This window comes from Anomaloglossus baeobatrachus, chromosome 3 (assembly GCF_048569485.1).
Source record: "Anomaloglossus baeobatrachus isolate aAnoBae1 chromosome 3, aAnoBae1.hap1, whole genome shotgun sequence".
NCBI lineage: Eukaryota > Metazoa > Chordata > Amphibia > Anura > Aromobatidae > Anomaloglossus > Anomaloglossus baeobatrachus.
The window spans coordinates 568,911,437-568,924,705 of record NC_134355.1 but is presented as its reverse complement, the minus strand read 5'-3'; the positions used below and the strand labels follow the sequence as shown (position 1 = coordinate 568,924,705).

General features: G+C 44.9%; 1 protein-coding gene across 1 annotated transcript in view; it reads right to left on the bottom strand.

Annotated features, from left to right (window-relative positions):
* Nucleotides 1-257: 257 nt before the first annotated feature.
* LOC142295564 (G-protein coupled receptor 35-like) overlaps nucleotides 258-13,269 on the bottom strand; it is a 46,597-nt gene continuing 33,585 nt past the window's right edge. The window contains exon 4 of the mRNA XM_075338673.1: nucleotides 258-3,684. Within this exon, the coding sequence (XP_075194788.1) occupies nucleotides 2,735-3,684 (950 nt within the window). The 3' untranslated portion in view covers nucleotides 258-2,734. The remainder of the gene's footprint in view (nucleotides 3,685-13,269) is intronic.

The window sequence follows — 13,269 nt, the reverse complement described above, 5'->3', positions numbered from 1 at the left end:
GCGCATGCTCAATAGACTCCTGCGGTTCCGGTCTTGCACAGTGCGCTTCAGAAGACGAGAAGCAAGCACCGGCTGACAAACAAGGCTGCGGGAATGGTAAGTGCACATGCGTGGAATCTCAAGGAGTGACGGGACATCGCTCATGTAAATCCATGGTATCATGCCCACATGGAGTGATACCATGGAAAACATGCAAATGCCCACAGGGTGATTCAACACCCATGGGGTAGAGCCCCTGCTCATTTGCATAGGGTACACGTAAGAAATAAAACATATCTTTATACATTCACATTACACAATATTACAACACAGGGATGGGTAGGAAGGGGATACTAGCACACACATCACACTGCTACAAGGTTAGATCACATAAATTACCTGACAGGTTCCCTTTTAGATGTCAGTGGGTGTACACATACTGTGCATATCCAATATAATGAGGTTTAATAGTATTTTAAGATGCCAATTTGGTAATAACCCTTTAACTTATCACATCAATAGATCATCAATAGATCTGCAATGTGAAACTTTGGTTCATAATCTCTCTATCTAATAAGGTATATTAGTACACTATCTATTATTATATACTTGTTACTTATGTAAATACTGTTGAAAAACTTGGTCCTACATTAAAAAAGGGATCTTACCTTTTCTTAACACTAGAACTACTGAGGTAATCATTTTGACTACTTTGCACCATGTATTTCTATATAGGTGTCACGAGTCCAGTAGTTCTAGTGTTAAACCCTCTGAAATGTATGACATCTGTAAACCTGAATTACCAATTCACAGGCTGTGGACAATATTGGATTTAAGTTTATTGCCACAGTTTAATACAATGTAATAGTTAATCCACTACTTGGTTAAATTTAACAGTTGCAGTGCAAACAAAAGGTTTGAGAGACAAAATGGCAGATTCTTCTGTCCCACGACAGTAACAATTCGAGACCCAAACAGATAAGATAGGAAGCTGGTGATGCTGGGTAATGCTGACTTTGCTATGAAGTAAACAACCACATTTGGTCTCAGCATACAAATTACAATATCACATTATATACATATAAAAGATTCTACTGTATCTATATGTAACCATATATGTATTCTATATATTACAAACTAGAAATGAAAACACTGTATAGAAATAAATAACCAAAAAACTGTAATAATTTAGCAAAATATTTACATATTGCAGTTACTTAAAGAGCAACTAAACCTTTTCTTATATTTTGCAGGTACTTTAATTTCCTGCAGATCGATGGGGGGCCGGGTCCTGAGACCCCCACTAATCACTGAAAAGTCCACAGAGATGTGTGTAGATGATGGCCAAGAAACATGAAAGATTACCTGTCCAGTCTCTTAAAATCCTCTAACCTTCAGCAGTATATCACATAATCTGATTCCTGCTTTTTAATCAAGCCCTTCATGTCAAGTTTCAAATAATTATATATTCATGTGCTAAAATAACTTAATATATCACTACTATGCTAATCTGGTAGGACTAGTGTGGATGGGCATCTCTTCACCAGTGGCGTAACTAGGGTTCGATGGGCCCCGTGGCAAAATTTGGACCTGGGCTCTCCCCCATCCCCGCATGTTGGTCAGATGTATGTATACATATTTATACATTTAGCATTCTAAATCCTATAAAGGCATAAGAGCTGTCCTCCCATTATTATGTAGTAATGTCTCCCATCCTGTTCTAATGTACCCCATCCATGACTACTTCCTGGCAAATATGTCCCCCATCCTGGTAAATGTCCCTCATCTTGGGCTACTTTCTGGTAAATGTCACACATTCTGGTTAATTTGTCCCCTATCCTGGTGTATATGTTCCTCATCCTGGTATTTTCCTCATCTTATTAAATATGTCCCACATCCTGGACCTCTTCTAGCGTATATGTCTCCAATCATGTCCCTCTCCTGTTATATATTTTTTCTCCTGGTATATACTGTGCCCTCCTAGCATATACTTTCCCTCTCCTGGTATATATGTTCCTCTCCTGGATCCCTCCTGGTATATACTGTACTCATCACCTCCCTGGGTCCCACGTCGCGCGGCGTCCTCCTCCACTATCATCGGTGTCCGTGCTATGGCAACTCATGACGGTATTGTCATGCGCTACCTCAGTCATGGGGATGGCTTCTGTTCGGCTGGCAGCGTGTCTCGCAGTGCAGGGACCCAACAGGACTCTACACAACGATGCATTTCAGCTGGACGTGTGACCTTGGACCCACATCCAGCTGAAGCAGGGACTGGGATTGGCAGGTCCCCTGGACCCCCAGGCCCGATCGCAGTTGCGATCCTTGCGACCATGATCATTCTGCCCCTGCTCTTCACTAATCCGCTTCAGATGCTGTAATCATGTCTTCAAGGAGTGATTTACATCATCCCCAATGGCTGAGTCATCTGAGGAACAGCATTGTTCCACTTTCCAAGGCATAACGATGGCCAGGAAGACATGGCTACAGTCAATTTCATCATCTGAAGTGAACTGGTCTGGATGAAGTGACACCTACCTGGACTAGTTCTACCTAATTAGCATATGGCGAGCAGTACAATTAAAAAAAAATAGCACAGAAGTAAACATTCATTTGGGACATGAAGCCCTTTAGTAAAATGCAGGAATGTGGCTATGTAATATAATGGTAGCGGTTTTGTGCAGCCCAAGAGACCTGATAGGTTTCCTTTCAGTTAATAAGCTTTTCTCAACATTCCAGACACAGTTTTCCACATCTATATGCTAGACTCATTTGTTTGGTCTTGGATTAGTTGCTTTGTAAACCTTGGAAACAGTGAAGCTTTTTCCCAGAACTCCTTTGCCACAAAGTAATAGCAAATGCTATCAAGACAGCAATTTAGGTCACTAAGGCCTTGTGCGACATGGACAAAGTCATTAATTGCCTTCAAAAGGTAGCAATTTACACTTATGGATTCAATGACAAACCTCACAATATTTCCAATACTAAGGGGCAAAAAGCAAAGCAAAAAGATTGCCAGATTAGTTTTTACTATGCTGATAGTTTTCTCAATGTTCTTTTCTTCATTTATGCTCATTTTCTCCTTCTTTTTTAGCGTCCATATAATTTGTGTTGAGCAAAAGATTAGTATAACCATTGGGATACATGACCCAAAAACAGTAAAATACAAGGCTCTCTTCAAAGGTTTTGTGGTCACTTTTCGGAAGCATCTGGACGAATCTCTGAACTGTAGATCCGTGCCAAGCTCTAGGTAGAGACGTGTTGCAAAAAAGAGTAGCCAGACAATCCCACAAGCCAAGGCTGCCTTTTTTGGAGAACGTAGGGTTCCTGCTCTCATCGGAAACTTTATAGCCACATATCTGTCTATGGATATCAAAGTGATAATTGCAATGCCCAAGTATGTGTTCAAAAAATAAGAAAAGCGAAGAGCATTACAAAAGGTTTCGTTAAAAGGAAATAAATGTTGGGTGGTATAAATCCGGAAAGGGAGAGTGAAGAGAAGGCAGCAATCACTGAAAAGAAGGTTCATCATGAACACCCTGGTCTCAGTCCACTTCTTCATCTTAAAGCAGAAAACCCAGACAGCAAGTGAGTTGAATATTGTCCCAAAAATAAAGACACATGTAAGTAGAGTCATCAAGAAAATTTCTACTTTTGGATTCCTTTCCTTCATGATATCCGAGCAGTTTGTGCTGTTGTAAGTGGCTGCAATATAACATAGATACATAATTAGTACAGATGAAAACATTTGTCCACCAAGTTCAATTAGTGAAGGGAAGAGATTAGGAGGAAAACAAAGGTTAGGAGGAAATCTTAGAACTTCTTTTCCTACTAATCGAGAAGAAAGCAAAAAACTCAAAATGCACAAAACAATCATCTCTATATATTTTTCCAATGTTATTAGACTGAATCAACATTTATACAAGAAATAAAAATATTTACTTAAATGTGGTCTTACTTCAACCACCACCTGTTTCTGCAAAAACCCACTTCCTCGTGTTTCTATCTCACGCCTTTAAAACTGTTTTGGTAAACATAATTAGCTGTCTCTGAAGACTGAGACTTTTCTCTTTCTCTACAGTTACAGCTTTTTTGTCTTCTGGGTACAGGACATTTCTACAAGACAAAATACGAATATATGCATTCTGACATTTTTGTAAATTTCCATTGAGAAGCAAATAAAAAAAATGATCACAGCGTATTGAGAAAACCCTATACAGGCTGCAACTTAGTCACAGCCACTGGGTGACATGTAGACACTAGTGATGAGCGAGCCTGTATAGGAGGTTCATGCTATCCCCACCCCTACTGTGTGGTGCTGTTCTGCTGTTTTATAAAGAGTACGTTTTATGCCATGTGTGTTACATGCACTGCTGAGTATTACAATGTATGCGATGATATGTGCTGCTGCTAGTGAGTACGGTTCCTGAATGCAGCAGAGCTGGAGGTGTGTAGCGACCGGTGCCACATAGCGTCGAGACCTCTTAATGCAAAGTATATGCAATGTAATGTTTATGTATTGCAAGATGTGTTGGCCAGATACTCTGAAATATAGGTTCTATAGATGTAGTAGCGTTAGACACTTCCTGGTTGTAAAGAAGCTTAGAGGAAGGTGAGAGGAGTCAAAGATGGCCAGTGGGTTGGTTAGCAAGCCGGCCTTGTGAGGTGCCAGTTCTGCAGTAGGGTCCCTGGAGTGAGGATGTGGCTTTGCAACTTCGGCCTGTCGGGAAACCTGGAGGTATCCTCCAAGGGTCCGTAGCCTACGTCTCACCTCTGGACGGGTTTATAGGAAGAAAAATCTGTGGAGGAGAAGCACAATAGGGTCTTACCAGGTAACAATAGGATAAAGGAAAGTGAGGGTACTCACCTATAGCTGTTGTGCCAGTCACAACCTCTATAATGGCCTAGAGATTAGATGTATCAGCTGCAGTCCTAAGATGAATGTGAAGATTTCAGAGAAGAAACGGTTATTTCAGCCGCGCTACCACCACTCGGAACGTATTAATAATTAATGTCTTTTATTCTGTATGCTCAGGTCAACGCGTTTCAGGGGTCGCAGCCCCCTTCATCAGGACAACAAGCAAAGAACATAAACCTAAACATAAAGATTTATGTTCTTTGCTTGATGTCCTCATAAAGGGGGCTGCGACCCTTGAAACATGTTGACCTGAGCATACAAAATAAAAGACATAAATTATTAATACGTTCCGAGTGGTGGTAGCACGGCTGAAATAACTGTTTCTTCTCTGCATTCTAGGCGGGTTTAGAAGAATCCAGGTACTAAATGGCCGTGGGGCATAGAATCTCATATGGACCAAAGGACATCAAGTGACTAGATGCCGTCAGGAGCAGTGAGAGAACCACGGGTAGCCAAAGAGAGAAGAGGGGGGTAAACGGAGGCATATGCCTGGCAGTTGGAGGACTAGGTCCCAGTTAGCAGCATAGGCCAGATGGAGTACCCCTGGAGAAAGCAGCAGCAGGACCGTAGAAGCGTGACCATGTCAGCCATGATGGTGGAAGGTGTAATAAAGTGTTTAAAATTATTTTGTCTAGAGAACCCCAGTGTTGTGTGCCTATCTGCTATCCCTACGAAGGTGACCAGCTGTGGGGTAGTGGATGCTCACCTGAAGAGAACCGTACATGTTGTATAGCCAGCCAAAAGCAGTTTACAAACACTTAGTTTCTCTGGAGAAGGAATGTAGAGCAATTATGCACCTTTCATCACATGCAACTGTTCTTACTTCATGTGCAGAGCATTGCAGCTTAGGTATCCATGGTTACATCCACTAATGTAGTGACAGTTAGTTGCTTGGGGACATAACTAGAGATGAGCGAACCGGTCGCGGTTCGGCTAGAGGTCGGTTCACCGAACGGAGCTCCCGTTCGAGTTCGGTTCGTCGAACGTTCGACGAACCGAACTCGAACTGCATAGGAAACAATGGCAGGCAATCACAAACACATAAAAACACCTAGAAAGCACCCTCAAAGGTGTCCAAAAGGTGACAAACAACTCACAACACAACACAAACACATGGGAAAGTGACAAGAACAAATTCTCATGTGAAAACAAAACAGCGATACGAGGAAAAAGAGGACGAGACACAGATATAGGCAAGGCATGCCCTTCTAAAATCATGTAAAACACCGCAAGGTGACTCCAAGCGGAGTCTCCCTTTTTTCCATAAATTGGGCCACACAGACACCCCTTCAGTGGCAGCACTTGTGCCTCAGTTGTACACTTCACAACTAGATTTGCATCAAGCACATTCAAAAATACGCCATACTTAACCGTCCCCAGGATGACTCCGGGGTAGGTAGCAAAGTCTTTCCTGATCCCAGCTCTGTTCATGCTGGATCATTTTTAAAAAACACAGCAAGCAAGGGTTACTCCAAGCGGAGTCTCCCTTTTTTCAAAAAATTGGGCCACACAGACACCTTATCAGTGGCAGCACTTGTGCCCTAGTTGCAAACAGGATGTTTTGATTTGCATCAAGCACATTTAAAAATACGCTATTCTTAACCGTCCCCAGGATGACTCCAGGGTAGGTAGCAAAGTCTTTCCTGATCCCAGCTCTGTTCATCTTGGATCATTTTTAAAAAACACAGCAAGCAAGGGTTACTCCAAGCGGAGTCTCCCTTTTTTCAAAAAATTGGGCCACACAGACACCTTATCAGTGGCAGCAGTTGTGCCCTAGTTGCAAACAGGATGTTTTGATTTGCATCAAGCACATTCAAATATATGCTATTCTTAACCGTCCCCAGGATGACACCGGGGTAGGTAGCAAAGTCTTTCCTTATCCCAGCTCTGTTCATCTTGGATCATTTTTAAAAAACACAGCAAGCAAGGGTTACTCCAAGCGGAGTCTCCCTTTTTTCAAAAAATTGGGCCACACAGACACCTTATCAGTAGCAGCACTTGTGCCCTAGTTGCAAACAGGATGTTTTGATTTGCATCAAGCACATTCAAAAATACGCTATTCTTAACCGTCCCCAGGATGACACCGGGGTAGGTAGCAAAGTCTTTCCTGATCCCAGCTCTGTTCATCTTGGATCATTTTTAAAAAACACAGCAAGCAAGGGTTAGTCCAAGCGGTGTCTCCCTTTTTTCAAAAAATTGGGCCACACAGACACCTTATCAGTGGCAGCACTTGTGCCCTAGTTGCAAACAGGATGTTTTGATTTGCATCAAGCACATTCCAAATCCACAAGCATTTACTCTCCCCAGGATGACACAGGGGTAGTAAATTTCTGGTGGATCCATGACTTGTTTATTTTGATGAACGTCAGTCTGTCCACATTGTCACTGGACAGACGCGTGCGCTTATCTGTCAGCACACACCCAGCAGCACTGAAGACATGTTCAGAGACAACGCTGGCAGCTGGACACGACAAAATCTCCAAGGCGTAACTGGAGAGCTCTGGCCATTTTTCTAGATTTGAAGCCCAAAAGGAGCAAGGCTCCATTTGCAAAGTCATGGCATCGATGTTCATTTGGAGATACTCCTGTATCATCCTCTCCAGCCGTTGACTATGTGTCAGACTTGTTGTCTCTGGTGGCCTTGCAAAGGAGGGTCTAAAAAAATTATGAAAAGATTCCATAAAATTGCTGTTACCAGCACCAGATACAGTCCTACTGGTACGGGTAGACTGTTGAAGATGACGAGACCGTCCCATGTTTGTCAAGTTACAACTGGGAGAATCACTCCCTGCACCTGCACGGTTGTTTGGTGGAAAAGCCGAGCTAAGATCGAGTAACAGCGTCTGCTGATACTCCTGCATACGTGCGTCCCTTTCTATGGCTGGAATTATGTCACAAAATTTGGACTTGTACCGGGGATCTAATAGTGTGGCAATCCAGTAGTCATCATCACTTCTAATTTTGACAATACGAGGGTCATGTTGGAGGTAGTGCAACAAGAAGGCACTCATGTGTCTTGCGCAGCCATGCGGACCACGTCCACGCTGTGTTTGTGGCATAGAGGTGCTAACCGTTCTTTCTTCCTCTGACATCTCCCCCCAACCTCTTTCAACTGAAATTTGACCAAGGTCTCCCTCATCTGCTGAGTCTTCCATGTCCATGGACAGTTCGTCCTCCATTTCTTCATGTTCTCCTGCACCTTCCTCAACATTTCGCCTGCTACTATGCGCCCTTGTTGATCCCTGTCCCCCATGGTCCCATGCCTGCTGCGTTGGTGATGATGAACGTCTGGACCTTGGTGATGTTGTTGTCCCTTGCGCATATGAATCCTCCTGTAGTTCCTCCCCTTCCTGTTGTCCCACCCCCTGACTCCGAATAGTGTTTAGTGTGTGCTCCAGCATGTAAATGACTGGAATTGTCATGCTGATAATGGCATTGTCAGCGCTAAACATATTCGTCGCCATGTCGAAACTGTGCAAAAGGGTGCATAGGTCCTTGATCTGAGACCACTCCATCAGGGTGATCTGCCCCACCTCTGCATCTCGTTGGCCCAGGCTATACGTCATGACGTATTGCACCAAGGCTCGGCGGTGCTGCCACAGTCGCTGTAACATGTGGAGAGTCGAATTCCAGCGTGTCGCCACATCGCATTTCAGGCGATGAACCGGCAGGCCGAAAGACTTCTGGAGAGATGCAAGTCGCTCAGCTGCGGCGGTTGAACGGTGGAAGTGAGCAGACAGTTTTCGTGCCCTGGTCAGAAGGCCATCTAGGCCGGGATAGTGTGTTAAGAATTGCTGGACGACAAGGTTCAACACGTGAGCCATACAAGGCACGTGTGTCACCTTGCCCAGGCGAAGGGCCGCACCCAGGTTTGCAGCATTGTCGCACACGGCCTTACCAGGCTGCAGGTTGAGTGGAGACAACCATTTATTAAACTCTGACCGCAGAGCTGACCACAACTCCTCAGCTGTGTGACTCCTATTCTCAAGACATGTCAAGCTAAAGACCGCCTGATGCCATTGCGCTCTGCTGCCAGCATAGTAATGAGGGGTGCGTGATTCCTTCTGCGCAGTGAGAACGCTAGTGGCCTGACCAGGCAGGCTTGGGGCGGAGGTGGAGGACCCAGATGAGGTGGAGGAGGCAGAAGCAGTGGCGGAACTTGGACAGACAGAGGATTGAAACACAAGTCATGGGGATGGCAAGACTTGTGCAGCAGACCCTTCACCATCTATCACCATAGTTACCCAGTGCCCAGTCAGCGACATGTAACGTCCCTGTCCATGCTTACTGGTCCAAGTATCGGTGGTGAAATGCACCCGTTCACACACAGAGTTTCTCAAGGAAGCGGTGATGTTGTGTGCGACATGCTGGTGTAGCGCGGGCACACCTTTCTTAGAGAAGTAGTGGCGACTAGGCATCTGGTACTGGGGCACAGCGACAGACATAAGGTCTCTAAAATCCTGTGTGTCCACTAGGCGGAAAGGCAGCATTTCGGTAGCCAAGAGCTTACAGAGGGATAGAGTAAACCTCTTAGCTTTGTCATGGGTCGCAGCAAATGGCCTTTTATTTGACCACATCTGAGGGACAGAGATCTGGCTGCTGTGTGTAGACGGTGTTGAGTAGGGTGTCCCTGGAAAAATGCAGGTTTGTGAGGAAAGTGCAGGCGGAGACATGATGTTGCCTTCATCCAACGTTGGTGCTATCGATGTCTGAGAGAGCTGTTCACACTCACTTGTTTCCCCTTCCAAACCAACTGACGACCTACCAAGCAAAGTGCCTGTTGCGGTTACAGTGGTGGAAGTTGTGCGTGGAAAACCAGGTGTGACAGCTGTCCCCACAGTCCTAGAAGATGAAGAGCGCGCGGATGCACTGGAAGGGGCAGGCCGTGGATGGTTCGCTCCGCTAGGCCGCATTGCAGCACAGTGAGCTTCCCACCTGGACCTATGATATTTATTCATGTGACGATTCATGGAAGAAGTTGTCAAACTGCTGAGGTTTTGACCTCTACTAACAGACTCACGACAAATTTTACACATCACATAATTTGGGCGATTTTTTTCTATGTCAAAAAAGGACCAGGCTAGGCAAGGCTTAGAGGGCATGCGACCTGCTGAGCCCCCCCGACTAGTGCTCAGAGGCAGAGTGGTGGCTGAGGATGCAGTTGTAGACGTGCTACCAGTGCTCCGACTCTGTCCAGGAAGGCACAAGGTAACTTCGTCGTCGGTTGCATCCTCCTCCACCGCCTCTGTTGACCTCCTCGAGTGCCTGACTGGGGGTTGACAGTAGGTGGGATCTAGAACTTCATCATCAATTGTTGTGTTTGCACTCCCCTCCCCCTCAGACCGAGCCTCTTCTTGCCCTGACCGAATATTTAAGTTGTCATCCCAATCGGGTATCTGCGTCTCATCTTCATCAGTATGTTCCTCATTGTCTATAACCACAGGTGTTACAGTTTGTGACAAAGGGTCAACATTATGCTCAGAAACTTGGTCCTCACGGCCTGAATCAGAGTCACAAAGGTTCTGGGCATCACTGCAGACCATTTCCTGGTCTGTACTCACTGTAGCTTGGGAGCAGACCTCTGATTCCCAGGCTATAGTGTGACTGAACAGCTCTGCAGACTCAGCCATCTCAGTTCCACCATACTGTGCAGGGCTGATGGAGACTTCAGAGCTGGGAGAAAGCAAGTTTGATTGGGATGACAACTCAGAGGACTGGTGTTTTTTGGATGCGGTACTTGAAGTGGCTGAGAGGGCACTTGTTGGACCACTTGAGATCCATTCAAGCATTTTCCTTTTTTGGCCATCATCTACTTTTGTTCCTGTTGTTCGTGTCCGTAAAAAAGGGAGCACATCGGATTGTCCACGGTAAGTAGTAGGCATCTTACTTTTGCCGGTAGATGGTCTATCTTCAGCAGATGATAATGGAGCTTTGCCACCTTCCCCACGGACAAACCCTTTTTTTCCTTTTCCAGCACGCCTCTTCCCCTTTCCACCAGCATCTGTCATTTTGCCATTCATGTTGATTGCAACAAGATTGTGCACTGAAAATGTGGTAGTAAAAATTGAGAGGTGGTGTAGATTGCAGCGGTGGTCTAGCTTTATTAACAGCAGAATAATAAAGAATAAATATCCCTGACAATGCAACTACGGCCCTTAAACTGGCAGCATAAATTGCTAGTATAATGGCTTAGTAACTATCAGTTTGAGTGTGCAATGCAGGCAGACATGCTGCACATATCTGTGCACTACTGGGACTATACAGAAGTCCAACAGCCACGTTTAGGATGCCACTAGGTACACTCAGTGTTTGCTAGTATAATGGTTTAGTTATAATGAGTTTGAGTGTGCAATGCAGGCAGAGGTGCTGCAAATATCTGTGCACTACTGGGACTATACAGAAGTCCAATAGCCACGTTTAGGATGCCACTAGGTACACTCAGTGTTTGCTAGTATAATGGCTTAGTAACTATCAGTTTGAGTGTGCAATGCAGGCAGACGTGATGCAAATATCTGTGCACTACTGGGACTATACAGAAGTCCAACAGCCACGTTTAGGATGCCACTAGGTACACTCAGTGTTTGCTAGTATAATGGCTTAGTTATAATGAGTTTGAGTGTGCAATGCAGGCAGACGTGCTGCAAATATCTTTGCACTAGTGGGACAATACAGAAGTACAACAGCCACGTTTAGGATGCCACTAATTTCACTCAGTGTTTGCTAGTATAATGGCTTAGTAACAATGAGTTGGAGTGTGCAATGCAGGCAGACGTGCTGCAAATATCTGTGCACTACTGGGACTATACAGAAGTCCAATAGCCACGTTTAGGATGCCAGTAGGTACACTCAGTGTTTGCTAGTATAATGGCTTAGTTATAATGAGTTGGAGTGTGCAATGCAGGCAGACGTGCTGCAAATATCTTTGCACTAGTGGGACAATACAGAAGTCCAACAGCCACGTTTAGGATGCCACTAGGTACACTCAGTGTTTGCTAGTATAATGGCTTAGTTATAATAAGTTTGAGTGTGCAATGCAGGCAGACGTGCTGCAAGTATCTTTGCACTAGTGGGACAATACAGAAGTCCAACAGCCACGTTTAGGATGACACTAGGTTCACTCAGTGTTTGCTAGTATAATGGCCTAGTAACAATGAGTTTGAGTGTGCAATGCAGGCAGAGGTGCTGCAAATATCTGTGCACTACTGGGACTATACAGAAGTCCAATAGCCACGTTTAGGATGCCACTAGGTACACTCAGTGTTTGCTAGTATAATGGCTTAGTTATAATGAGTTGGAGTGTGCAGAGGACAGGAGGGTACAGTGCCAGGGTTGTGGGGCTCTGGGTAGAGGAATGGAAGCCTGCCTTTCTATTCCCTCCTAATGGGGAAATGCAGCAAGGAAATCCCTGACCTTAGCTACACAGACGCTGTCATCTTGTGTAGCTGTTAAACTCTGTTTTCAGGACCTGTCACCTATGGCTCTGACCCTGCCGGTACGAGCCCTTAAAAGGACTGATAGAAAGTGCTCACCCTAAGCTGTCCAGCGCTGTGTATGGAGCGCATACAGCAGTATCGGCGATAGGACTCAGGACGGAGCTGCGCCAGTGATGTCTGACACCAAGGACGCAGAAGGCAGATAATGGCGTGCTGGAGGAAAATCCGGTTTTATAATGCAGGGACATGTGACATGGACATCCTATCACACATGCCGTTGCTTCTCTGGCTAAAAGTCCACTTAGCTGTGTGTGTGTCTGGGATTGGCTGACATGCTGGCCCTCCCCACTACACGCGCGCGCTTAGGGAAGGAAGACAAGGAAAAAAAAAAAAATGGCGATCGCCATTATCCATACAGCAGTGATCTGAAGGCGCTGTTCCCGCACACTATACACTGAAATTTCATAATAGTGTGAGTCACAGAGTGACTTACACTATTACAGCGGAAAGCCAGCTAGGAATTAGCTGTTTTTTTGCTGCTAGAACCGTTCTCGAACGTATCTAGAACTATCGAGCTTTTGCAAAAAAGCTCGAGTTCTAGTTCGATCTAGAACAGCCCCCAAAATCACTCGAGCCGCGAACTGGAGAACCACGAACCTAGAACCACGCTCAACTCCAGACATAACCAGGGATAGCTCAGCTGTAATGCCCTGCACATGAGGTAAGAGACATGGCCATATCAGGAGAACTACACTACATTACACCCACTACATAAGGAGATGGGATCATGGAGATGGGAATACCCCTTTAACAGTTTTTTATATATCTGGATTGCTATGAATTAATTTTGTGAAGGATTTTAATTGAGTTCGTTGATAATTGAATATTGTCAAAATCACCATATACTTATGATTTTATTTGATTTTTTACCTGAATGCA